General features: G+C 41.6%; 4 protein-coding genes across 4 annotated transcripts; 2 read left to right on the top strand and 2 right to left on the bottom strand.

The window, feature by feature from the left end:
* Positions 1 to 545: 545 nt before the first annotated feature.
* LOC311005961 (rab GTPase-activating protein 1-like) lies at positions 546 to 4,279 on the top strand (the record flags this gene model as incomplete). The annotated part of the gene is made up of 8 exons (XM_083998562.1): positions 546 to 656; positions 1,221 to 1,298; positions 1,547 to 1,657; positions 2,205 to 2,309; positions 2,403 to 2,486; positions 2,618 to 2,689; positions 2,916 to 3,173; positions 4,046 to 4,279. 8 exons carry the CDS (start codon positions 546 to 548, stop codon positions 4,277 to 4,279), a joined length of 1,053 nt encoding a protein of 350 aa, XP_083854688.1.
* Positions 4,280 to 4,943: 664 nt separating this feature from the next.
* ebi3 (Epstein-Barr virus induced 3) lies at positions 4,944 to 8,292 on the top strand. The gene is made up of 6 exons (XM_083998058.1): positions 4,944 to 5,086; positions 6,136 to 6,250; positions 6,379 to 6,484; positions 6,976 to 7,093; positions 7,224 to 7,387; positions 8,085 to 8,292. Exons 1-6 carry the CDS (start codon positions 4,984 to 4,986, stop codon positions 8,238 to 8,240), a joined length of 762 nt encoding a protein of 253 aa, XP_083854184.1. The 5' UTR covers positions 4,944 to 4,983; the 3' UTR covers positions 8,241 to 8,292.
* A 614-nt stretch (positions 8,293 to 8,906) lies between these two features.
* odf3l2a (outer dense fiber of sperm tails 3-like 2a) lies at positions 8,907 to 10,724 on the bottom strand (the record flags this gene model as incomplete). Its single annotated transcript, XM_083997886.1, has 5 exons — positions 8,907 to 9,252; positions 9,345 to 9,486; positions 9,882 to 10,004; positions 10,132 to 10,236; positions 10,676 to 10,724. 5 exons carry the CDS (start codon positions 10,722 to 10,724, stop codon positions 8,907 to 8,909), a joined length of 765 nt encoding a protein of 254 aa, XP_083854012.1.
* A 2,814-nt stretch (positions 10,725 to 13,538) lies between these two features.
* Positions 13,539 to 27,041, bottom strand: crlf1a (cytokine receptor-like factor 1a). Its single transcript, XM_083998246.1, has 9 exons — positions 26,732 to 27,041; positions 22,939 to 23,217; positions 21,373 to 21,502; positions 20,486 to 20,655; positions 16,212 to 16,369; positions 15,001 to 15,075; positions 14,818 to 14,911; positions 14,401 to 14,585; positions 13,539 to 14,269 (listed from the first exon to the last, which is right to left on the bottom strand). Exons 1-9 carry the CDS (start codon positions 26,802 to 26,804, stop codon positions 14,246 to 14,248), a joined length of 1,188 nt encoding a protein of 395 aa, XP_083854372.1. The 5' UTR covers positions 26,805 to 27,041; the 3' UTR covers positions 13,539 to 14,245.
* Positions 27,042 to 27,669: the final 628 nt, after the last annotated feature.

Here is a 27,669-nt window from a genome sequence, read left to right as displayed (position 1 = left end):
AGAGAGAGATGAGGTGATGTGATAAGCAAGGTGAGCTCTGTGGTGGGTGTGTCCAAGACTGTTGTTCTTTCACACACTGTCAGGTCGCATATAAACCCTGTTGAACCTGTTGCTGTCCACGACGCACCTGAAACACCACACACACACACCCCTCCACCAGACGCTGTGTCTTAGTGGCTCTGACTACATGCTTGTTATGTGACAGTGTGAATGCGTGCAGCTACACCTCACCTGTTGTGGACTATCTCTCTGTTCTTCACCTTTGGACGCTCCCTGTGTCAGGACAACTTGGACTTTGTCCCTGTTAATATTCTTTTCTTCCTGTTTATGCTTACACGCTGGACTGACCACACACACCTGTCTCCTCCAGACAAGACGACTTGATGTTTCTGAATTCATGTTACATCAGTTACCAGAAGTCCTGGTGAATTTTCCTCCATATCTGTGATTGGAATCAGGAGGCTTCATCTGCAAAGACAGAGATTATTGGTGTGTGCGTCAGCGTGTGAGCGGGAACAGCTCGGAGGGTTGCGTACTTGGGCAGGATGATGGAGGAGGTGTCTGTCATGATGGCATACGATGCCCAGGTTATGGAGCAGATGAGCGAGGAGGAGATCCTGGCCTGTCTAGTGGATGAAACGGGACCCAGATTCACAGTAAGACTCACTTTTGAATTTAATTCATTTACTATATATCAGGCAAGTTAATTCTGATATAAATGATTAGAAATGCTATGAAACTTTCTGGTCAATGCAGTGAACCTAAAAACTGCAAATACAAAACTTATATTTGCAATGTTTATGACACCAACAGATGCTCAAGAGTTATACTAGTGCAAAAATGAAACATAATGTCCTCTCTGCACGCTTCCTACACAACCATGAGCAGATGGCAAACTGCAAAAATAAAACACATTTCTCTGCAGGCCAAGAGAGAGAAGTGAAATTAATTCTTATTGTTAATTTTAGATATCTGAGATATAGAAATTGTCATTTCATGCTTCATTCCACTGTTAGTCCTAAATTATCATCATGTCTTCAGCTCTTATCTTATCTTCATCTGTATTTTGCGGCCTGTTCTTAATTTGGTATATTCATACTCATACTAAATCCAGCTTCAGATCTGTTTGGAGATAGCTTTCTTCACTTCAGTCAAATGTGACAGTATTTTTTTTTTTTTTACATTATTGTGTTGAATTACACTTAAGTCTTTTGTCTCAGGTTCCAACAAAGAAAGCTAAACTGGGAGAAGGCCTGCTTCAGATAATGGATGATGGAGATACTCTGGACAAGTACCAGGTCAGAAATCCTTTACTTCCTCTCGTAATAAAAGCATGAAAGTCATTTTTATCCACTGATAAAATAAACATTGTTAAAACTCAGTCCCAGTGTGCAGTTCTTCTCCAGCTCAGCGGAAATTAAGGCTATTCTTTTTCTGAAATGACCTGATTTCCACTGCTTAGCTGTCTGAAGGACTGCAGTTTGAATGCTTCTGTGTGCAACAGACCCTGATAGATTTTAAAAAAATATATTTCTGTGTTTTTCAGAAGGAAAACCACCGGCTTCAGCAGACCAGCCTCCGCCTGGAGCAGGAGAACGACAACCTGGCCCACAGACTAATCAGCAGCAAGGTCGCCCTGAGGAACGCTTTGGACAAGGTACAATTAGCTGCAGCCCCTCACAAGAAAAGCTAAAAGAGTTTAATTTAAAAATGAATAATCACCTGCTGAAGGTCACTATTGAGAATCCACTTCTACATTTCAGCTCTGGAGCTCAAATTGTACTTCATTTCTGTTTGAATGGATTGTCATTGGATCTTTAGAGACATGCAGCATACATTTATTCTTTAAGAGTTTCCCCTTTTTGAGATGGTTCAACAAAGCCCTGAAATATCCTGGTGTAGAGGTGATTGAAACTGAGTGAGTGAATGTAAGTTTTCAAAGTTAAAAGTTTTTAAGTTTTAAAAAACTACTAGATTATTTAATTTGGTTGATTTACATCTTGTGAATTCATTAGTTTTCTCTTTTTTTGGACCCTTTTTAACATGTTTTTAAATGTAGCTGTTTGGATCTTGTACTGTAACTCTGGGCACAGCTGTTTGATAAAAAAACATAAGTAATTAATTCATTCACATAGATAAAATACTAATTTAAATGCTAAGATACACAATGCTAACGTCTCGTGCTGCTTGTGCTCTTCTGACAGACGGAGGACAGGGTGGACGAACTCACCAACGAACTCCTGCAGTCCAGACACCGGCTGCAGGCCACAGAGGACGAGAAGAGAGGGAAGGAAGAAGAAGCTGCAATGGCAAGAGCAAACATATCCACACGTCTGATGATTTACAAAGTCATGTTATGTACTCACAAGCAGGAAGGAGTAAAGGATTTTTTCTTCTTCCAGCTAAAGGAGGTGTTTCGGAGGGAGCTGGAGAAAGCTGAGCAGGAGGTCAGGAGGTCGTCGGGCATTGTTGCAGACTACAAACAGGTAGAGAGAATCTGAAAAATATAAAGCTTATCTGCAGGGTATCAGGAAGCACATGTTATATAAGATATATTAATAAAGAATTTGCTCGTGCTTTGCCTAATGATGTTAATATCAGATGCTCTTCCTCTCAGATCTGCTCTCAGCTGACAAACCGTCTGGAGAGGCAGCAGGCTGCCCACAAAGAGGAGTTGGATTCACTCAAGGTGACAACATATACTTTAATCTCTTTCATCTTTTATCTCTGTCAGGCTTCGTCTCTAACACCACGCTGTAGGAAACATGTTCAAAAGGAGCGAACGCCTCTGTTGCTCAACCTTCTCATTAAAGATCATTTATTCCAGTCGCTTTTTAATCGCTGTGTGTCGTACGTGGGGCGGAAAAGTTGTCATCCTCTCTAATGTTTTATCTGTTTTCTCTCCTTATCTACAGAGTGCAGTGAAGGCCTGCGTCCGCTGTCAGCATGTGTTGGAAAAATACAAACCACCCACTGCAGGTCAGACCTCTCCAACAGAAAGCCAGGGGCTGCGTGAGCTGGGCCAGGGCGAGGAGGAGGATGAAGGTCTTGAAAAGCCAGAGCGGAGGAGGGAGGACCAGGAGAAAAAGTCCCTCAAGGCTCAGATCAGGGCGTTGGAACGGGAGTTGGCACAAACCAAACTCCAGATGGTGGAGGCTAAGTGCAAAATCCAGGTAAATGTTGGTGCACATGCGCTACCAGCACACACACATCAGTGCACACGCTTTCAGTGCTCTGATCAAACAACAGGCTAATTACAAGAAAGTCTTTGAAACTGCACTTGTGATTGTGGGGACTTTCTGGGGAATACACCTCAACCTGATGTAAAACATTTTCATTAAGCTGTTGAAAGTAAAAGAAGTGGAGCGCATTTGACAGCGTAAGAAAGCAGAAGTGACAGAAGATTAGAGCGGGAAGAAAAAACGGAAATTCATTCATGAGGCAACAAGCGTCAGTTCTGATATAAACTAATCCCAGTTTTAACCTGAAACCTCAAATCCAACCTTTATTCTCAGTAAGCCCCTTGGGAAAAAAATGACAAAGTGGAAAATAATGTCTTCACTTTCTATAATAATTTTCCTCTACAGAAACACTGTAACAGTTCTGTGATATACTGGAAGTAAACATAAATAACACTATGTACAGTATATGACAAGCACTTTTTCTCTTTTGTTGCTAACTTGAAATGCTATTCATTATGGCTGTTGTAGGAATTCAATGTACTGTAAGTATTATAACAATAATATAGTATGATAATTAACCATAATATTTATAAAAAAAGTATAGTTATTAATTATCAATAATAGTTTGAATTGAATTGAATTGAATTGGTTCCAGTTATTGCAACATTAAAGTATGTTTTGAGCAGTCTAAACATAAATAATGAAAAATAATAATGTGATTATATGAAACAATTAACTGACTCAAGTAATCCATATTGAAATCACATTTAAAAGATATTTATATTTTAATCATTACATTAAATTAATACTATTAAAGTACAATTAAAATAAGTATTGTAACAATGTGTGTTATTTCCTGACAGGAGCTGGAGCACCAGAAAGGACTCCTGACCAACGACCTGCAGGAAGCAAAGAACAGTTGGATCAGCAAGGCCTTCACCTCCCTGAGGACGTCCAGCGGGGGACATCATCATGGCATCGGCGTAACTAAGGACGGGACCCCGGCGCTGGGCTGGACCCTCCACGGCGGCTCCCTGAGCGGCTGGAGCAGCAAGAAGCTGTCGTGGCCTCACAGAGACAATCAAGAGAACGTGTGACAGCTCAGACTGCAGGCTGCAGATCAGCCAAAACTGGACATTGTGGACTGGTCAAACTTCTTACAGAGTGAGCTGTATGAACTCACACTGTTATGAACACCATGCATACGATTTCTGTAGCTGTTATTTTGGATTTTGTGCACTAGAGGGCAGACTGGATGAGAAGAGAAGAGAGTACCTGAATGCACCAAGCAGCTGCACCAAACTTCTCATCTCTCTCCAGCAGAGAAAGACTTTACCCACTGATGAAGCTTTGTCTTCTTATGCACACCTAATCTATGTAGCATTTGAGCTTCTTTTTATATTGTTATTTAACTGTAACCAATTTAAATACAATATTAAATCAAGTATCACTCTAAGTTTTTCTTTATGTCACATGGAAAGTTGACGCATCAACAGAGACATAAACCCAACGGGTCTTTCTCAAGGAGGTTTTCCTGTGAGATACCACAACCGCTGTTCCTCTTTCGTTCTGACCGCGTCTGCCTTTAAAGCGCTGATCAGCTGCTGCTCAAAACACACAGAGAGAGCAGCGGTACGAGGAGCCCAGCTGCTATCAGAGAACTTTGACACCTATTAATGATATAGATCATATAGTCAAGAGAGAAAGAGAACAAGGAACAAAGGAGCAGAATTATCTTGGAAGGTTGACTGATCTCTTTTTAGACGAGAAACATCAGGTGGTGATTAACGCTCTCAGGCTGATGGCTGCAATGTTTGGACGTGTGTGTGTCACTGTCGCTCTCCTCATGTGTGCTCTCGGAGGCCAAGCACTGGACCTGCTGAGAGCGACTTCTACCTCAGGGAGTGAGTATTCATCTCTCACAATATACAGTACAGAGTGTTTTGCCTGTGGTGTGTGAGTGTGGTATATGTGTGTTTGCTTTCACACACAAGATTCACTCATCATTCTGCAGTAATTTAATTTTATTTACTGTAAGGTTGAAAGAGATACAATGCAAGGATGAGAATATGTTTGGGAATATTGAATCCATTTCAATTGTTACAATTGACAGAGTGATGTAGATAGAAATATGTGGCCAGACAGACAGGAAGGTCTGGATGTGCAGGAATGATTTACAATACAGGTTCAGTTACAATATGTACTGCAATATTGTTTAAGGTTGTGCACAGCTCTACCCTAAGGGTGTTTCTTATGTTTCTTTGTAAATAGATGACTATAGTGTATTTTTCTTTTGCACAATGCTGTGAACAAATTAGAATTGCAAAGAGCATATGCAGTAAAAATGTGAAACATACGTATTCAGTATCAGTTACTCCACTAAATACAGTAAAGTGTAACTGTACTGTAGTTTTCACATGGCTGTACAAGTAGTGTGTAGTGCTGTCTTGGGCATTTCCAGGTAGTGTCACCAAGACCTGACTTTTTTGCATTGGAAAACACTTAGAGAATAAACTGTCATAATGAAAACATGACAAAGCTATTTGACTGTCTTGTTCATAAACAGCGGTGTCAAGATTTTTCTCATTTTGATGATACTGACAGTTTCATTGCCATGAATTCTTTGCTTTTGAGGGATGCACTTTCCATTTTGATCAAGTGACACACTTTTGCAGGTTATCCACTAGGTTTTGCAGTTTGTACTAATTGTTTTGAGAAATGCACTAACTGTTCAAACTGTGCAAATGTTAATAGTGATGTGAGAAAAACTGTATTATATTACTATTTATTTTTTATAGATAGATAGATAGATAGATAGATAGATAGATAGATAGATAGATAGATAGATAGATAGATAGATAGATAGATAGATAGATAGATAGATAGATATCTTGTGTATTTGTGTTCTGCTCATGTTGCATATTATTGGACTAAATGTGATTTCTCCCGGCAGACGCTGCCTCTGCTCCCAGAGTGCATTGCTGGTGTGCGAGCTATCCAAACGTGACTCTTTGCTCCTGGCCTGAGCCACCTAACTCTCCACCGACACACTACATCGCCACCTACAGGTAAATCTGACAAAGAAAACAACAGTCCTCCTTCTCCTCCTCCTCCTCCTCCTCCTCCTCCTCCTCCTCTGTGTCATCACTGGATGACATTGGTATGTGTGTGAATGTATTTGTGCGTTTTTTTACAGAGAGAGACACAACCAGACGGTTACCAATCAGTGCCACCTCATCCCACCCGGCTCTTCATCCCCTGCGTTAAACTCATCGTCATTGTCGTCATCCTCATCTGATAAGGTACCAGCTGTGATCTGCATACAAACTTTAGCTAAGGAGGGGGGTTTCCACAACAACAAGACTTGAGCCAAAATGAAACCAAGCACGCATTACTCATTTATAAAGAATGACATGATGGAAATAAATAAATCAAAAAATTATATCATCTTGATCCAACTACTTTAAATTCCATCTACAAACTGGTCACAGTGGACTGAGTATTGGAAAAACCCCTCTTCACATTTCTTGTTTTAGCCGCAACAGACCACAAACAAATTTTAGGTTTGGCATGCAGTAAGACAAGAGAAAAAACAGCACAGTGTTGCAATTTCATCAGTTTTAAAAAAAAATAAAGCTGCATTTATGTGCAGAAATTAGCAATTGATTTCAATTTTGAGCATTTTTCTGATGGAAAGTACTAAAAACATATAAAATACAGTATATGCTTTATTAAAAAATATATAAATAATATGTACAACTTGGCATCACATATAATCTTCTGTCTATTTCAGCTCTGGTACTGCCAGTTTCCCACCCTGAAGCTTCTTACCGACTACATCATCAATGTCACAGCGGTTTATTCTGGCGGCAGCAGCTCCCATCTCACAAGTTTTATGTTGGAGGAAATTGGTAAGTGCTGCATTTTTACATAATCAGAAGAAAGTAATGAATGTTTTATTACCGACACTGACAGTTTTACATACAGTACTGTACAAGGAAGTGTAAAGATTCCCTTCTGTATCTCTGTTTCGTTGCACAGTGAAACCAGACCCTCCTCAACATGTCCGGGTTTCCCCTCATAATAGCAGAGACTTGTTGGTGGAGTGGTCTCCGCCCCGCACCTGGCCCAACCTGGACATCTTCCCCCTGAAATACCAGCTAAGATACCAGTGGGAAAACAGGGGCTCCCCAAAAACAGTCAATGTAAGAGTGCCACATCTGACCACCCACACCCACACGACACAAACCAACCTAACAAGTGGCATTTCAAAATTACGCAGAATTGTTTGCATGTAGGAAATTTCAGAAAGTTCCATCCTCTGTAAACTCTAATGTTTCGTTATTTGCCACTCCTTTTGATTATTTTGACCAAACAAATGTAGCAGAATTTCATTGTGAGGCATTAGTGTTAAATTATTAAACCGTTATTATACACATTTTCCCAATAAATCAATGAGATTAAAAAGGATTTATTGTTTGCAGGTAGTGACTATTATTTGTCCTATATAAAAAATTACAAGGGCTTCATTGATCAGTTATGAACAAAAACATTTTTTTTATTGTGGAAAACGTCCTTTGGCTGATTGAGTCAACACTTTATGAATATGTCTTATCCAAACCTCAGGACTAATTAGAGAGTGTGAGTATGTTGAGGATAAAAGTCATTTAGAACTACACTATTACCTAACAGAAATGATAAATGATCAATGTTAGCCAATAGATGTTTCATGCCCTGCCAACCCAAACGTTGTTCTCATAAAAGGCTTTTTATCTGATCTATGAAGTAGTCATAACAACTTTTCATCAATCATTAATAAACTGAGCACATATATTTCCAGATGATGAATGCTAACCAGAAAACAGTTTTAATTAAAATGACATCGTACATCTTCTCCTCCAGCTGGGCCCAGTGGAGAGCACCAAGATTGAGCTGAAGGAGCTGACCCCAGTGCAGGTGTACCTGTTCCAGGTGTGTGCGATGGAGCTGCTGGGTCTGGGCGAGTGCAGCACCTGGAGCTCACCTGTGAATGTCACCATACCAAGTACAGAGCCATAGAGAGCCATGCATCCTCACAACCCTTTTTTTTTAATTACCTCGCTCCTATTAAGCTGCTGGTAAAGTCAAAGTTAAGAGCTGCAGACAAGCCTGAGACATTGTTGTTTACCTGCAAATACAATATTAATATTTTGTTATATTTATAGAGAAGTACATTTCCACAGAGTGTTTCTTGTAATTCAGTTGGTTTGTTTTCGCTGACATTTTTTATTTAACCCTCCTGTTATGTTAATTTCTCCAGAACAACAATGACGCTCCTGCAGGGTCAGTTTGACCTGGTGCATGTTTATTTATCCACAAGTGTCAGAAACCAAAAAAATATTTATAAGCATTGTTTACATCTCATTACTAACTTTTTCATCTATTTATTTAAGTTATTTTGTGGGGCATTTTTGCCTTTATTAGATAGGATAATAGAAATATGTCAGGAAACAGGGAGAGAGAATGGAAGCAGTACATGGAGTTTGCCCACGGGAACGTAAAAAGTTTCCGTCAAAAACACCTGCACTCTCGCACTTTATAGATGAGGTCAAGAGAATAGGGAGAGGTTGTGTGTGTGTGTGTATGTGTGTAATGTAATTTGACCTGCAACATAACAGGAGGGTTAAGTGACACTGTGTGAAAAACTGAATAAAAAAAAGTGATTGAAATAAACCCACAGAATGTTTAATCAGCTACATACACGACTAGTGGGGTGACGAACTCTGAGTGTCTGACACCCAGAGTGAAGGACGGGGCTTTGCGGAGATGTGGGTGAGATTTCTCCGGGCTGTAAGCACCGGGGCCGGGAATGACAGCAGAGTAATTGGGCCTCTTAGTCCGGCTCTGCATGGAGAAGGAGGGCTGGCGATTGCGGTAGATATCTGGGTGGGTGCTGTTGTATTTTCCCGGTCCCGGGCTCATGGAGAGATCTTCAGCCGGAGCGCCGACCTTCCTCCGGCTTGAGAAACTGTAGCTGGCACTGGAGGGTTTGTTGGGAACCTGGCAACCCAGAAGATTAGGGAGGCTGTAGCTGGTGGAGCAAAGAAAAGAAAAGAAAAGAAAAGTTCAGATGAGAGTTTTAAAACACTGAGGCTGATTTGGTGAGAGTTGATTATCTGCCACCTGTTGGGTGCTGGTACGGCGTCCACGGAGCGGTATCTGGTGCGGTTGCCGATGGTGTAGGACGGAGGTCTGCGCTGAGCGTTGAGGGGTGGAGCCTTTTCTGGGCTGTAGGCCCCTGGCCCAGGAGTGTGGAACAGCTCACCTGTATGGGTTTTTAAACAAAAGAAACTAACATTATTTTGGTTACTGCTGCTGTATTCTTAAAACTTATGACTTTTATCAGGCGGTCTATCTATCACAGAAGTCCTACTTAGAGAGGATGCAGAGAAATTCAACCCAGATCAAGCAGAAATAGTCCTTTAACCATCCTTACCTTATCATTTTCTAGTTTTCCACTGTTCTATGTAGGATTGTATAATAATATACCATAATATATATATTTATAATTTACAGTTTACAAAAGCCTGTCAAAGAAATGAACACTACAGTACATACGTATGTTGCATGTCCTCTAATTAGATGATTTAGCCAACATGTACAGTACATACTGTACATGTAACTGGCCAAATAAACCAGTGATAGGGGAGTTTATGTCACCTTTACTTCCTGGTCGACGTCCTCTGCCCAAAATAGAGTAGGATGGCGTCTCCATTAGACCAAACCGCGTTACCTTGGCACCAACATGGTACCGTGGTCCTGGGCTTGAGTCCACAGGGACCACTGCAACAAACAGACATGTTTTGACCTGATACAGAGGTATTAAGCATTGAATAAAAGGTGAACATGAAACGTCAGTAGGTGAAAGCTGAACTGCTGCCGCCGACCAGTGCAACACATGAAAACTCACAGGTCATGCGGTTGTGGAACGTGTACGCTGGGCTGTTGGGTTTGGTGTAGTCATGATTGATGTATCCAACTGTAGGGGGCAGAGCGTAACGTGCAGGTCCCGGGCCTGACGGTGAGAAACAAAAGAAAGAAGAGAGGAGGAGGAGGAGGAGGAGGAGGAGGAGGAGGAGGAGGAGGAGGAGGAGGACAGTGATGAAAATGATGCAACAGATTCATCTCCAAGCTGCAGTATAGCACACCCACTGTGCTTGAGCTCAGCCTGTGCTGTCTCTGATGATTTCCATATGGAGCTCTTTGACTTATTTTCTATGGTTATGCATTTTAGCGTCCTTCCTCCACTTGTTTGGGAATAGATTTTAAACAAAGTAGAAATCTCAAACAAGTATTGAGCAATGACTGCATAATGCTCTGAGATGTTATACCAAAACCAGTTCAGCTATAATACAGTCCATATGTGTGTACTGTATAACCCACTTACACACACACACATACACATACACGCACACATGTACGTACATACATTAACACACATTTCTTAAACTAACCTCTTTCTTTGGCGGAGATAATGGGCCGTTTCTTCACCACCTCCTCCATACCTGTCAACCTCTCTCTCCCTTCTTCTTCTTCGTCCTCTTCTCTCCCTCCTTGGGTCCTCTGTCACTTCAGACACATCCTGTTCTTGTGCAGCTCTCTCCAGGTGATCGACGGCCTCACAGGCCTCCCTGAATTATACATGACCACAAGGTGAAGAAACCCTATATTGACCGGGGCCCTGGGTACGCCCGCCCCAACCCTGCTCTCCCCCTCCAAAGTCAAACCGTGTCAAGTCTAAAAACACCTGAACCACTGACTGTTTGGAACTGAGACGTCTTTATTAACGTCTGTGATGGTCGAACGTGGAGCAAAAGCTTCTGAGCTGCTGATCATATGTTTAACGTTCAGGATTCAGAGGGCAAGTGCTCTGTTGATGTCAAGTCTGAAGGCTCTGTAACGGTGCCAGTAAGATGTAATGTAGTTCATTTGTCATCCTATTCCAGGGTATTAGGTTACAAGAGCACAACACCGCTATAGTGTGGTGAACCTCTCAACTGCTCTATGTATACTGTAACTAACAGCACCTTGTATACATGCTATTAAAAATGAAAGGACTTACACTGATCCTCTTTTGCTGAACATCACTGTAATGAAAACCATGGACTTGTAAGTATTAAAATTTGACCTTGCTCATATTTCATATCAGCATAAAATCTCATCTTCACAGTTATGAGGTGCGTTTATTGACTTCTCCATCAAATTCTGCTTTATCCTCCTAATCCACTACATTTGAGAGATTTCATTTAGATAAAAGTGGCTAACAATTTTGCAAAAGGTTATAATGTAAGTACAAAAAATGAATTTGTGTAGCAGGATTTTTTTAAAACCTCGAATAGCCTACATTATTTCTACAATGTCTGCTTGTTCTTGAACCACAGTGATCAGACAAGTAGACAGAACAACAGAACTAAGACTGATAAACTATAGTTTTGTTATTTATAATGATTTACAAAAGATAAGTATATTTCAAATCTAGAATGAACCTCCATTTAATCAGTGAAAACTTGTTCCAGGGCTTAAAATAGGATAAAAAAAAGCTCAAGACTTTCATCCCAGTTTCAAAAGTAATTTCTGTGATTGTGGGAACTGGGTTTGCTGCCAGAAAACTCGCAGCATATTCCATACTAAACCCTTTGTGAGCGAGGTTAGCAGCAGGGCAGCGCCTGAAAAGTGTCAACTGTGGCAGAGGAGCCCTGAGGAGGATTAACCTTTGGCAAAGACAACGCTGTTTACTTTGCAGTGTGAGAAACTCAGGTAGAAATTCACCCTCTTGCTCTCTCAGTCTGTTCCTGAGCTCAGAGGTAACTAAAGCCTTTAGTGCAGAGCCATGACCAAGAAAAAAACCCCACACTGGTTAAATATTAAGCACCAGTGACTCTTGAGTGGTCACAGGCTCAGTAACAAGACTCTGCAGCGTCGCAAACCAGGAGATAAACTTGCTGCTGAGCAAAATAAGTCTCTGAGAATCTGTGAGACAATATGCAGCAACACTGATACGTGAAAAAAATTAAACTAACTGACATGGGGCTGAAAGGAGATGTAGCCAGGATTAATTCACAGCTTGTTGTTTTTCCACTCCTTTTTTTCATTTTGTGCAGGAGCTCATTCACAAATCAGAAAGTTTATTAAACTGAAAGTTATGCCAACGGGTTCATAGCGCCATCATGTGGGATTTTATGTTTGTGACCTGGCCTACCTAACACCTCTTCAGCTGCAATCATTTTCTGTTTTCTAAGCACTCGTGTGCTTCCTTTTTCCTGTTGGGGTTAAACTTGTGGGATGGAAATATGTTTGTTACATTGAAACTTAAATCACATGTGCATGATGACAATTATTAGCCCCTGCTACTCCTTACTGCAAGTGTACACAGTGACCTTGACTTCCACTAGTGTCTAATTTGATGTCTCTCTGCAGGAGAAGGTGATCCCTCAAACTCCTGACCTGAGTGCTTCCTGCTTTACTTTTAAATACCCTGCAAGTCACTGATTAAACATCTACTCAGGTTCATTCTGAGTGGAGACATTTGTTCTTTTCTGGAAAGAAATCTCTGGCTCCAAAATAGGAAAATATAAATATATTATATAAATATATCTTAATACTTACACTAAATACAGATTTAATGCAGAATATTTAATACAGTAAATATACTAACTAGAGGTTCTCTCTCTACTTTGGGAAGCAACTAATATTACCAGTTTAGATTGTGAAAAAAAAGTCAAAATGGTGAAATATGCCTTTTAGAAATGCTGTATGCCTGGAACAAGAGAAGCAGCATCAGTGCACACTTTAGTGTTCCTTGAGTTAGTTGAATGGCACACCTTGATTACAGTGGCCTGTCACTGAGCTCCTTAATTCTTGTGGCACCTCGACTAAAGACGTTTAGTGTTCATGTGGCTTCTGTCACTAAGATAGAGGCGTCCGTGCGCAGGCAAGGTAAGGTTGAAGTCTGGTAAGCTGATAAATCCCAGCTTCAATGTGGATGTGAGTTCTTGGTCGTCCTCCACACTTCCCAGACTGCTTCAACAGAAATACTTGTTACAATCTCACATTTTATAAAGAGATCAAATGAGGATAAATGTGGTTGTTGTGTCACATTTGTCATCTTTAGCCACACAAACAGCTACTTGGACTGGATCCAGGTGATTTCCTAAATCTCCTGCTCTGACAACGTTCTTCAAAAACAACACCAGAGATCAATAACAGCTTCAGTCATTGATATTTCTTTACTAACTAAACATAACTTAGGAAATAAAACATAACTTTATACAGTTTTAAATATGCTGGTACACAATTCAGTACAAAAATAAAGGCAGTGAAACGCTTCCATACACAAACACCATCATGTCGTCAGTCACTTACTGTCACTCGGAAAGAGGAATCCTGGGTGAACCAGTTTGGCAGATTATCCACTTATATAACAAAGCATGAATTAGAAATACTGAATGATAATTAGTTACCGGTACTTTTTTTTCCTTTTACATCATGACCACAGTGAAAGCTTTGATTGACTGGAGTCTCCATGGACGCTGATCAGCCACTAGATGGTGCTTTGAATCCACAGGAGGAACCCAGGAAGGTCACAGAATACTTCTAGATGCTTCGGCAACACTTGTGTGTATGTTTTTTTTGTTTGTTTGTTCGCTTGAATCTGCCTTAACCACATCTGCGCCCATTTGGAGCCGGTACCTGTTGAATACCTTGACTGAATGTCCAGGTTTTTCATGCTACAATTTTCTGTTCTAGGCCACATGATAGCGGGATGTCTGTGACAAGTCCACCTTCTCCGTCCTTCCCACTCGCAGCTTTCAGGCAAGAGCGGCCGACGTCGTGTCGGGTGGAGAAGATGCAGTAATTCCACAGTTTTTCTTTGGATGTCCTCTCACGTTCCGTAGCTGGTATCCACACAAAACTGTCTTTATAATTCCCATATACGAATACAATCTCTTTCTCATTTCTCATACACACATAGACAAAAACACAAATCACACAGTTCTTTTCTCGTCTTGTAAATGCAGCATGTGCTAGGATTTATCCCCTTGGAGAACCTGAATTAAAAAGACAAAATCTGTTACAACTCAGCTTTTTTTAAAAAAATTTTTTTTAAGAATGTGTATGTGCAACACATGTTGTGCGTGTGTGTCTGTGTTTCATCCTTGCATTAGTGATGCTTACCTACCTGGTTGCGAGTTTTGTGGGATTTCTGCATCAGCACTCTCCACTGGTCGTACAGCTTCATGGACATGCTGCTGCAGCCGTAGGCGTGTTTCCGCACCCAGCCGAAGAACTGCTTCAGCTCCCTGCGCAGGGTAGAGTTGGAGTCCCCGCTGGACTTAGAGTCGCAGGAGCCCGACATTAACCGCTCTTCAGGAAGAGGAGAAGACAACATAACACAAGCTTAAAGACTGGACAAGAAGGGTAGAATAACACCATCTACTTCTTCCATGAGGTTGGCAGTTTCAAACAGTGGGAGAGGACTGCAGGATATGTGGTCCAAAACAATTTTTAGTGGCACAAAGTACCTCTTCAAATGGACCAAGAGCCTCTCAAAACCTGAGAACTGAGACGCAATGTGTGTGCATGAGTGTGTGCTCACCACTGTGGGGTGTGGATGCAGCAGTGGGATGGCTCCACTCACTCCAGATTCCAGCTTTGCGAGAGCCGTAGATGCCCACGGGGTTACAGCGGACCTGCGGAAAGTACAACACATTTTAACGCTCTGGATCACACACCAGTTACCAGTTATGGTAACACATGGATGCATGTATCCACGCTTTACCTGGACAAAGTACACGGTGCCAGGTCTCAGTCCAGCCAGTCTACAGGAAGTCTGGTTCCCAACATCGTCCATCACCTACATGACAGACAACAGAAAAAAAACAAGTCACAAACACACTGGAGGTCTGACCGCAGTATTAAATACCTACTGGCATAAACGAAAACACAGAGCAGAATCAAGAAAACACAACCACAAACCATGTACAGACCTAAACATGCATGCACGCCACATTGTTTGGTGGCTTCTGATCAGCATGTTTATGAAAATATTTTTTACGTAATTGTGCTCGTTTGGGTAAAATCTGCTCTCTATTACTTATTACAGGGCTGGGACACACACGCAGGCAAATATATGCAGAGAAAGAAGCATGCACACACACACACACGCTGCAGTCTTGTCTAATAGCCCCCACTTTCTCTCTGGCATTCAGTCTGTAAACACTTGTTAAGGGCGACTCCAACAGAAAACAGAGCGCGGAAATTACAGGCATCAGAGGGCTAATGATGTGACGTGTGGAGGCCAAATCGGCAGAAGTCACCGTTGTGCTTTTTTTTTTTTTTTTTTACAGCCATATTGAAGACATTAACAGTTGAGATGTATCCCTCCATTCCTCAGCATGACCTCATGATTAAGGTTGGTTACAGCGTCCTGTTTTCACCACCAAACCCTTAAAGCACTTGGATTTAAGTCTTCTCTCTCCTCCTTTCGAAAAATGGTCCCATCCCTCCGCCGCCGCCGCTCCACTCCCCTTTTCTTTTCTTCCTCCACCTTTGCGAGCAAAGACTTGCTTATATTACATCTGTGTAATTCCCCCTTAATTACTGGAGAATCTTCACTCCTACCCAGAGGACTCGAGTGGATTCTGGAAAGCACCATCTGCATAGCTGAAGGTTGTACACTGTGTTTTTCATTCATTAAAAGCTTAAACAGAGGTATACACAGTGGCTCTGGCCTGTGTTTTTTACCCGGTCAGAAGATGACTTCTAGATTTATGACTTATGAAAGTTTTTGACCGGCCCAACTATTAACTCATCTGGCAGCAGAGGCTTCAATCAGACTAGATTAGAGGTGATTACAGCGGGAGGATGAGAAACAGCTGAAACAGCGCTGCAGTGATACGTGTCTGTTTGAGTGCGAGAGACAAAAAAAGACAGAGAGCAGCTCAATCCTAAAAGTTTGTCCTCATGACTGTGCGTCCTTGTGTCGTTTACCTTCCAGTCTTGGCTGTCCTCGAGTCTGTAGCGGATCTGATATTTGGCCTGAAACAGGAAGTCTTTGAGAGCGGGCGGGGCCTCCCAGCGAACGCTCAGCTGGTCTTCCAACTGCCCGACACGACTCACGGCCACACCTGACGGAGGATCGGTGGTCACTGGAAGGGAGAGGAGACGGGAGAGGGGGTGTCAAGAAGGAAGATCTCATCGAGAGAAAACTGAAACTGTGGAAACAAGGTGAATATTTCATGAGCAAATTTATGGTCTAATTTTGTTTGGATGTTAAAGTGCACATCAGCTTCGGCTGGGGGAAAATGCAATGGCCATTTTCCACTATTCTAAGACATGTTATAAACCAAATAATCATGATAAAATGAATCATCAGATTATTAGAAAATGAAAATAACAATTAGCTGCTGTGTTAATCCCACATATCCACATTTACTCAGATTAACTTGAATATTTTTCGTGACCAAGGACCTTTTTTTGGGATGGGGGCAACTTTTGCCTTTAATTGATAGGAGATTGGCAAGACAGCTCGGCACAGTTGGGAGTTAACCGGCGATCATTACATTGAACATTGCCAACATGGGATGTGCTCTTAACCACTTGACATCCATTCAAGATGGATGCCAAAACAACTTGATCACCTCATGGAGTCTATCTTTGCTACGTAGCAGGTGGCTAACTCTTGTTTAAAAGCTCCCAGTGCTGTGATGATTGGTGGATAATTGGTTTGTCATTATGAGCAACTCACTTTTCTTAATTGTAATGAGTCATTTACTACAATCAAAACATTTATTTCTATCCCAAGATCACAATAATAAACCTCTGGTTGACAGATGGCCCAGATTATGATTTGTAGCTATGGCAACAGGGGCTTCTCCCTACATCCTATGGTTTTGTTTGCAGGGTCAAGAAATGCATTCAATTCAAATTCTAAATGGTAGGTGGTATATCTTCATGTGTTAGAGCACGTCTAAGGATTGTTCGGCATTGGCGGAGGTTTGCGGTCTCTAAGAGCCCTCCGCTTTCTGAAGTCTTGACGTGTGTGAGCTGGAGGTGGTTTTTCATCTGACAACGATTATCATTTTGAAAAACAAACATGTGGCAAGAGACCATTACTATAACTTTCCTCGCCTTTGGTTTTGGTCTTTTGAGATCGTTTCAATAGAAACTGCAGTTCCTTTGCATAATGTCATCCCTTACCAGTAAACAAACAAGACGGCCCAGGAGCGAAAGAAGAAGACGGGAAGGACTCAGCGGAGGAGAAAAGTGGAGGTTGACACGCAAGGATTTATTTCTGGTCAACAAGCCTCATAAACTCTCTCTAAAGTAAAATGTGTTCGTTCAAACTGTGGCATGAGTGATTTAAAAAAAAATCCAATGGTGGTGGTCAGCCATCTTGGAAAAACATTTGTTTTAAACAGGAAAATTAAGAAAATCAATGGTTTAAAGCTTTAAAACAAACAAAAAAACACTTTTAACTGAGCTTTATGACTTTCAATCAGGAAATAATGATAATCACTTCAGACTAAGTCGTGATATTAGGTAGAAAGAATAGAGTGAAGATACAATTAACTTGATGTTTGGTTGATGGTTTAGATTGAACCAATGGAACAAAAACTATTCAAATAGTTGCTAGTAATACTTCTATCTTTTATCTTGAAATCCACAATTTAATTTGCTCATTGTTGTGGAATAAGATATTTGTTTTCCGATGATAATGGATTCATTATAACAAAGAGTGTATTTTTTTTCTTTTCACAATCATCTGTTTGTCTCTACATTTTGGATTTCCATCTGATTCACTCACCAAAATCTCTCTAAACAGAGTTGTATTGCTGTCACACTGTATATTCAGTTATTCATGTGTTTAGCAGCAGTTTAGCTCTGCCTTGATTTTCTTTGCCCTGCGATTCACCCCTCAGGCTACAACGAGGCTGCTGCCCCTTTACTCTAAATGGAGTTTTTACTTGTTGCTGAGATGATGGCTGCAGGCTTTTTTTGTGTAAAAAGAATACATTAAACATTTGGCATTACATATAAAGGTGCCTTTCTAATTTTAACTTCTCAATTGGAAAGACAGACAACATGTCTCAGTCAGAATTACCCTGTTCCCAAGAAAACCAAAGGTATCCTGAGATAACGAGATAATTAATTGAAATTGAACTTAAAATTACTGCAACCACAGTTGCTCTTGGCATTTTAATGTGGAGCAACAGCATAAGTCATTTAAAAAAAAATTTCAAGTGTAATAAAGAGCACGATGACAGCAAATGCTTTCTTCCTACACGTTAGGTGTTTAGTAATAAGAGTCAATGGGACATGACCGATTACAAAATCAGTCATTGTTTACATATGCCGTCATTCCTCGGCACATCCTCGCCTCTGGAGTGAGACACCAATACAAGTTGCCTCTAGTCTCCTGGTTTCAGAGGACTCCCCGTGACTGAGGAATGTAAAGGTTGTCCTGCCTCGCCTTTATTACTGATTGGACATGACGGTAAGACGAGAGTGAGTCAGAGCAGCTCAAGCATGCAGGTGTGGTTTCTGTGTTTTATGACGCGCTGCCGTTGTTGTGGAAACATCCCCGAAAAGATCCGTGAGGGCAACTTGAGTGAAACAAAATGCACGCACGCACACACACGTCCACGCAAGAGGTCCAGAAACCGCCTACACTCTGCCTCTACACTGTCACCAGGTCCGGCCCTGGCCTCAAGGCGTGTCAACAGGTGTGTGTGCGTGCTTACATCAGGGAACGGAAAAGGGATTCCAGTTTGATCACCAATGACGTGTTCACCTCTGAAACTCTATATGGCATCCTCTGGGCACCGTTAGCAGCGTGTTAGGGGTGAACCAGGTGAAGAGGTGCAAGTTAATCAGGTTGCATTATTGTCAGGTCCAAGTTTTAAAGCCTCAAAGCCCAAACTCTTCAGGCCTCAGGGGTTTTTCGGTCAGTTCTGAGATGGGATTAGGTCCGAGGATCAGTATGGAACATTCCAGCACTTCATAAAAACGGGGTCAGCGAGCGTTTTCTGTGAGTTTGTCTAGTGGGCATGAGTAAAGAGAAGTTCAGCTCATCAAAAGACAGGGTGTTTCCATTCGTCACACACCTACGCGTGTCCAGGTGTGGACATGAGTGTGTGTGTTTTTTTGAGGGGGCGGTGGGGGTTGGTGTGAAGGGTGAGGAGAATAATTTGGTCTTATTGCATGCTCGGTTTGCTTAAACCACACTAAGCTACGCTAAGCTAAGCAACGGAGCGCATAACAAAGCTTTAAAAGGGAACAGCGCTCAGCTCCTATCAGTGTGAAGCTGAATGAGAACATGTGAACAGTTTTCTTCAAAAGACAGAAGCCACAGAACTCAAGCCAATGTCCTGTCTGTAGAAATAAAAGAGACAAAGATTTATCTGTGCAAGGGCGGTTTCCCCGTTAACCTCTCTTACATTTCTGTTAGAGTTTAGAGGAATGATACCAAACCACTGAATATCTGTCCATTCAATATGAAGCTACATACCAGCTTAAATGACTGGGAATGGGAAGTAAATAGTCACAGAGATAATATCTGACACGTTGCTTGTAAAAATACAGATTGTAAAAGTTTCTTACACATTAAACTGCAGAGATTTGGTAAGATAACTTGTATTTTTTTATCCATTATTTAGCTGTTGGCTGATGGATTTAATGTTAAGCTAATATGCCTCCCTGCTCCAGCCCCAAATTTAATACCAAGAAAAAAATGGTTGTGTAGTAATGAACAAATCCATCCTCCAACTGCGTCTCTGGAGTCTAGTTAACTGGATAACAATCGAGCTAGCTAATTTCATGTTAGCTTGGATTAGTTAAACTGAAGATAAAGAATGAATGAAGATTTTTAGGGAAAACAAAGCTTAGGAATTTTACATAGATGTTGTAGTTTATTATTGTCGTCTAGTCAACTTTTGGTTTTTTTTATGTTTGAGCGATGGTGTTTAGGTTACTGTATATTTGCAAACCCAAGGAAAATATAAGGAAGCAGGTGGACAGTCAAAAAACGAGAAGAAAAAAACATAAAATCCCTCACTGGATTGGCTGCTTCCATGTTGTAAGCATTTGCAATCTGTGATGAATGGAGATACTGCTTCATTTCTAAGGCTCCCAAGCCTGAAAAGTTTGGTGTCCACTGTCCTACCTATAGATTATATCCTGGGGGTCAATGATATGGGGATCTAAAGCTGTAGAAACGGCGGTTAAAAGAAAGAAGGTCAAAGTTCACCACTTCCCACACTCACCGACGTCTAGGATGTCGAGGGTGATGACGTCAGAAGTGGCCCGTCCCAGCTGGTTGGAGGCCTCCACCCAGATTTCATAAGGTGTGAAGAGGTGAAGGTCCCGGGTGATGCTGCAGGAGTAAGGCTGCGTGTGAGTGTAATCCTCACACTCCTTCTCCTTGCCGTACCACCTGGAGGGAAAACACAAAGTACTGAGGAAAAGTCCAGGGCAGCAACTCAATATCCGTGAATAATGAATCTGATACAGAATTTGTCACTAGTTAAATTGTTAGTCTGGCATTAGTGATTCTTTATTAAGTTTCATTATTTACACTAATCTGTTTTACATGAGAGATGTGTTGGCACGCCTGTGGGCAATGCATGTCAAGTCATTTCCCTTTTATATCTCTTACAACCCATCTGAAACTCATTTTCATTTTTCTCAAATTGAGATCTGCCAGAAAGATATGGTATTTGGTTTTCTTTCCAGATCCACTTTTATGTGGTTTATTGGGTGTTTTTTCAGGTCTGACAGTAGTACAAAAAACATGTTGATTTTGAGGAAAAACAATTGCAACATGCTCACCAAGATGTTTTTTTCTTGGTTTGCACTCACTTCATTTGCAGGCTTTTTGAAAATTCACTGCACGTCTCTACATGTTGTAATATCCAGGATAAGTTGGGATACTGAACAGAGCTGACCATTAACTAAACCCTCTGTCTTTAATTGTCTAGTCATTACTCAGAAACCATAGCTATAGGCACTGCAGGTAATGGTAGTGAAACATGTCTTTACAAAGCAATACAACAGTAATTATATTATGAATAATCTGTTTTTAAACTGCATTATGGGTTAAATAACTTTAACTTTTCTCAGTGTAGCTGTGATGTGTGTGTAGTGTACATACCTGAGTTTGTACTTGAGTGTGTACTGGGTGCTAATGTTGGTCTCTCCTCTTCCTCCTGGTGCCCAGCTGCAAGTCAGGTCTTTGGTGTTCCTGGACCAGCAGGTCAAATTGACCGGCTTCTCTGGAGGCACTGGGACGGTAAGAGGGAGAGACGGAAAAAAGGAGAGAGAGAGAGAGAGAGAGGGGAGAAATGGGTGAGGAGGAAGAGAGAGAAAGTTAGAGAGCGACAGGACAAGAGTGGGAAAGTAGAGAGAGAGAGAGAGAGAGAGGGGGCGAAGGAGAGACATACGGTCAGAGAGGGCATAGTGTTACCTCAAGCCATTACTTCAGCCCCTTCCCCTTGAGTGTAATTCACCCATTAGTGATGTTCCTCAGAAAATGGTGTTTTTTTCTTAATTGCGCTGTGTGTGTGTGTGTGTGTGTGTGTGTGTGTGTGTGTGTAGTCTGATTTGGTCAGACTCAGGATCCCTGCCAACATTCCTCCTCTCTCAGAACACAGGGTGCTCAACGCCAGTGTCGCACAGAGATTAAGATCATGACTGCAGCTCCTTGTGTGTGTGTGTGTGTGTGTGTGTGTGTGTGTGTGTGTGTGTGTGTGTGTGTGTGTGTGTGTGTGTGTGCGCGTGCGTGTGTGTGTGTACCTCATCTTTTCGATGACCATTTGTAAATTTAGATCTCGAGAGTGAGGACATTTTTAAAACGCGAGGGCATTTTGGGTGGTCCTCATTTCTCCAAAAGGCTGTTTGAGGTTAAAGGAGAATTCCATCTTATTACGGCATTGGTTTGGTTTGGGTAGCCTCAGTCATCCTGTTTATTGGTCATAATAAGAAGGTACTAATCCAGTTAACTGCTGAATTTTGGTAAGATGGAGAGATTCTTGAAAAATAAAACCAGCTGGATTGGCCAAGAAACAAACTTATGTAGAGAATCATTTTAATGGTAGGGTGAACAACAGGGCCTTTGTCCTCATGCTAAGCTAAGTTAATCGACTTTAGGATGGTATTGATCTTCTCATCTAACTGTCATCTAGAAATCAAATGGGCATACTTCTGAATATGTCGAACTATTTCATTAAAATATGGATTCACCTTGGAGAAATTGAGATTATTTTATATTTATGTTGTTATTAAGATACCACATCAACACTATCACAATTTAAGTTTGCTTTAAAGTATGGAAAAACATTCAGGAATAGGCAATGCCCTCATAAGTACAGAAGTACTTAGTAGTGTGTGTGTGTGTGTGTGTGTGTGTGTGTGTGTGTGTGTGTGTGTGTGTGTGTCTGTGCAAAATGTCAGACCCACGCTCTGTGAGTGATAGTGCGAGTAATGGACCACACAGGTGGTCAGAGCATCACAAAGTGACACACTGGAGGCCTCTCACCGGGAATACTAATACAATACAGCTACAACTGTGGAGGGACACTTGAAATATCTGCCACAACTCCCTCCAGTCAGACAAGGAGAATCAATAAAAATGCATCTTAAAACGACTCAAATATGAAATAATCTTCCACCACAAGACGCTCACAAACAGAATCACAGCCCCTGACAAACTTGAACTTACTCCCCACATAGAGGCAGGAGCCGGCCAAGATGTGTCCCTTGGGGTTGTGACAGACCAGGTTGTCTCCGGACGTTTGCCTGGAGGCGTTGAGTCCTGCCAGCGTCACGCTGAGGTTGGTGGGGCTCAGCACTCTGTAGAGGGAGGTGGGCAGCGGTTGACCATTCAGCGTCCAGAACAGAGAGCTGGCATGGACGCCGAGGTCGGGGTGGACCCAGCAGCTGGCGGTCAAGTTGGACCCCATGAGAAGGACGGGGTCCTGGGGGTATATGACTGCTACATCTGGAGGAGATGGATAACGGAGGGTGATACTTAATGATATAAGAATATCTCAACATGCTGATTGGTGTGTAGTCGACGACGTCATAGCGATGTCATCAGGTCATCTTCAGTTAGGTCTTTACAAACTACAGATGTGGCATTGGAAAGATGCATCATTATGGTAAATGTAGGATCTAGTACATTTTTAGGAGCTTTCTCTAGGAGATAAGGTGAGTGTTGCTATCCTCAAATGTATGGACATAGTACAGGATAATCGCTGAAAAAGAGAGAACCAACCTGAGGGGGCTGAATTCACTGTCACATTTAGATATAGCATCTAAATTTAAATATGTTGTGTAATACAGGGTATTCAAGTAAAGCGTGAATGTCACAAAAAAGGAGTGACACAAGAAAAAGTTTAAAAACACTTCCTACATCATAGCATAGCATGGCTTTGACAAAAAATATACTATGTGGAAAGGTTCAAAACCAAGAAAAAAGAGACAAAATGTCAGTAGTGATGTAAAGCATGCACTGTTTGTTTTTTTGCCAATTTCTTTTTCATTTCATTTTTTTGTTTGTTATCTTTTTATTTTTCCTCCTGCTTTTCATTCGATCTGGTTCTAATTGTGTCTCTCACTTGTCTTACAGTAATTCTCTTCAGCTGTTCCTTATTTTCCTGTGGTTTTTGGTTTTTAATCTTGTAAAACATTTGGTATCCTCCAAATAAAAGTGGTTTAATAAATAAACTACATATCATTTGTTATCATATTTTAAAACTGAATATTAAATTACAACCACACAAGTGGCAAACTGCCAAACAAACTGCAGTTAGAGGTGCTTTTTTTCCCCTTCTTCCAATAATGTTCGTGAATGTTTCTTTTCCTGCATCTGTGTGACTAAATCGGCTTGTTGTGACGGCGTCTCCTCCAAAACACATCGAGATCTCAATCTGCGTGAATAAACAAAGCTTCGCCGCGCCTGTGCTCTCGCTTGCAGGTGAACAAAGCAGCAGAACGATAGAAGAAAGAAAGGAAAAGTTTACATTCGTCAGCGTCAACACTTTGTCAGACCACTACAAATCTGTGCCTGGGGCCACATCTCTTCAGCTGCCAGCCACCTCACGCTGACAGACATTGTGTGGTCCTTTATGAGAGAAGCCGCCTTTGAAGAACTTAATTCAACCGTGACTCCAAACCAAGAGAAAAATCATAACCCCGTCTCCAACACTGACACAACACTTCCACGGCGCACATTTATGCGCACACATGTATGGAAACAAACACACACACAGAGGCCGGTTGTCTTTGTCATCGGATACAGTTGTGGAGTAAAAGGGAGTGGAGGAGGAGGAGGAGGAGGGTGATTAGCCAATAATATGCTGATCCAGCTGAATAACAATCAGTGTTTATGTATTCCAAGTGCTGAGGATGGGACCTTGCCCCAAAGCGGGGTGTGAAGCCCTCTAACACCCCTTCCCTCACAGTTCAAACACCACAGAGTGAGACACAATTACTGCTGTTTATTGTCTCTGCTCGACACACTGACTGGAGGAAATGACTTGTAAAATCTTATTTGTTTGGAGAGGCCGAGGAGGCTTGAAGAGCTCGCTCTCCGATCGAGGCAGAGACTGATCTTATAGCCCTACGACAGCGGGACATGGAGTCACCGGGCAGGTTGAGCTGAGAAGCAAAGAGGAAAAGGTTTAATAATAAGAGGTCTCCGATGAATGTCTGTGATGGACTGAGAACAGCCTCTTATTTACGCTGTCACTCTTTCAAAAGTACATCCGCTCCTGTTTGTAAAGAACTATTTACTCCTCACTCATCCATGTAACAGCTCAAAGACAGCCTATACTTTTCCTCCTGTCTGCTCCACAATAGACCTTCATGTGGAACTCTTTGAGGGGCCGGCGCAGATGAGGCAAGTAGAAGGAGTCATGCAACATTTAGTGACAATGAGCCATGCAGCGCCATCTGAAAAGAGACCGAGGAGACAACAGCGGATGTGTGCGCCTTCATCTTTTCTTCCTGTTTTTATAGATATAAGTTTTTAGGTATTTAACTAGATGCTCTTATCTGGAAAGAGGAGAGATTATCTTGTCTCACGCCAAGTCAAATTAAGGCAAGCACAGGCAGGAGAGATGGGAATTTTGGACATGGGAAGTTAGTTTCTGATTAAAAGGCTGTGTTTTTATGTGCATTTTAGAGTCAGACTTCAGTATTAAATGATTATACTCCACATTATTACCTCTTTAGATGCTTAACAGTTCACTTTAACTTTATTTGATTATGAGCTGCACTAAAATCTAATTATATGTTAGCAAGAAAGTTCCACATATTAACTGTTCAACGTTTCAGCGGTATCTAAAACCACAGCACTGAGTGAGGGAGGGAAGTACCAGCCATTATTACAGTGAGTAAAACAGTAATGACCAATTAGGCTTTACAATAAACAGCAGAGCAGCTCATGATCAAAGCCCATTGTCTCCTTTAAGCCCCTACAACTACACTTTCTTTTATTAGCGCCTTTCAAACAGGATGGATAACAGGAGATCCTCTGCAAGGAGCTGTTCTGTGCCAGTGAGCTCACCATAAAAACTAATCCAGCCACTTAACAGAGGGAAGCGGACATAACTTTGATTTATTTACCTTACTGTGCATTAAGCTGCCGGTTAACATTCTCCAAAACCCGAGCAAATGATGTCACTGTTTTGTTGCGGTTCATAAAGCCCCCATGCTCTCCATGTGTTAAACGAATTATGGCCTGACTTGTTGAAATTCTGCCTCCTGGGAGACGAGCTCTCTCTGCAGGGATACAACCAATATACTTCAGCAGGAGCACATCAATAACAGGAGCTGTCAAATGGACAAAGTGGCGTTTGTCCTTTTTCATTGTCTCCAGAAATCAACCTTAGTGGATCCAGTGTGTCCTGTGCAAGTGGTCCCTTATTATGTAAGACATCTTTGGAAAGAATCTGTGGAGTTATTTTGTATTGGGAACAGAAATACAGTATTACCTAATGAGTTATCCCTTTTATTTGTATATGTGGGATTTTCATTGGCTTGTGTCAGTTTTATCCACTTATGGAAACACTTCATCTGTGGTCCTGTCCACTGCAGTTAGTGACCTTAATATGACTATACTACTATCCTTCCTTCCTTGCAGCTTTTATGTAATGTTTGCATTATGAAATAGTATTTTTGTTCGATATCACTTCCAATCATAGTCCTGTGAGGACTTGTAGTTGCTCTGTAGTGTTTGCATTGACCAAAAAACCTCCAAGTATATGATGCACTTTTGCTGAAGTCCATTTTTGCACCACTTTTATCTTCTATCATGCCTACCCGAGCAGGACAGTGTCACACAGCCTTGTTTACACTTACATCTCTGGGTGACACATGGATTAAACTGATCTCAGTGGACTCCAAGATGACAGAAGAAAGAAAAGAAAAAAAACAGTCAACCGAGACTAAAACCCTTCCCCAGCAAGACCACGACTTTGCGCATCGATGGACATCTGTGTGCAACTTACGTGTGGACAAGGACAGCACGCCGGGAGTATGCAGCGTGAGGAAAACCAAGTAGAAATCCAAGACGGCTTTCATTTTCCCCCACTTGGTTTGATCTCTGTCCTGATCCCTCGCCCTTGTCTTGTTGTGATGTCGCCCTTCTTTTCGATCCTGGACAGAAATTACGCACAGATCCAGAGAAGAAAAAAAAAACGCAACACGGGGTTCAAGCTGAACGCTCCGGATCTCTCTCTCACTTTTTTTTTATTACCAAGACAAGTCTCAGGAGTGAGGGAGCGCACTAGAAAAAGTGTGACCCGGTGGAAAAAGTCTCACTCTCACCATAAGACATCTCGTCCTCAGTAAAGCCCCCAAAAGAGTGAGTATACCACGTCCCGTGTGCAGTCTTCTCCCTTCTTAATGCTTCCTGCAGCTAAATCATACACAAGTTCATACTTTTTAAGCCCCTCCTCTCTCTCTCTTCCCACACAGTCGCCAGTCATTTCCCCCTTTTTCCGTCCTTTCCCTGCTCCTTTCTTTTTTCAGCCTCTCCCCCCTCAGTGATGGGTAGGAGAGTCACAACCATTCACTTTCACTGAATCACACACTCTCTCTCTTTCTCTCTCTCTGTTTCTTTCCATGCCTCAGGTCTCTGCTTTACAATTTTTCACCATAGGAGGCCGTTGAGTCACAGTGTTACAGGAAAGGTTGCCAAATCCTTAAGTGTCTTTTTTCTTTTTCCTCTATTTTATCTCTTTGTCTGTGAGGAGTGTGACACAGACTTGATGCTTTCCAAGTAGAAAACCTCTTTGTACCCACTTGATATTTGATGTTTTCTCTGTTTTAACTTATTATTTAAGTTATTATGTGATTTCATTTTGCATATTATTATTATCTTTGCAGTCTTTATTGTGTGTTAAAATGTAAAGACTCTCCTGATAGCATCCCTGTGAAGGTGGAA

This window comes from Trachurus trachurus (assembly GCF_905171665.1).
Source record: "Trachurus trachurus genome assembly, chromosome: 22".
Taxonomy (NCBI): domain Eukaryota; kingdom Metazoa; phylum Chordata; class Actinopteri; order Carangiformes; family Carangidae; genus Trachurus; species Trachurus trachurus.
Note: the sequence above shows the minus strand (reverse complement) of the source record. Positions and strands in the feature narration are given on the sequence as shown.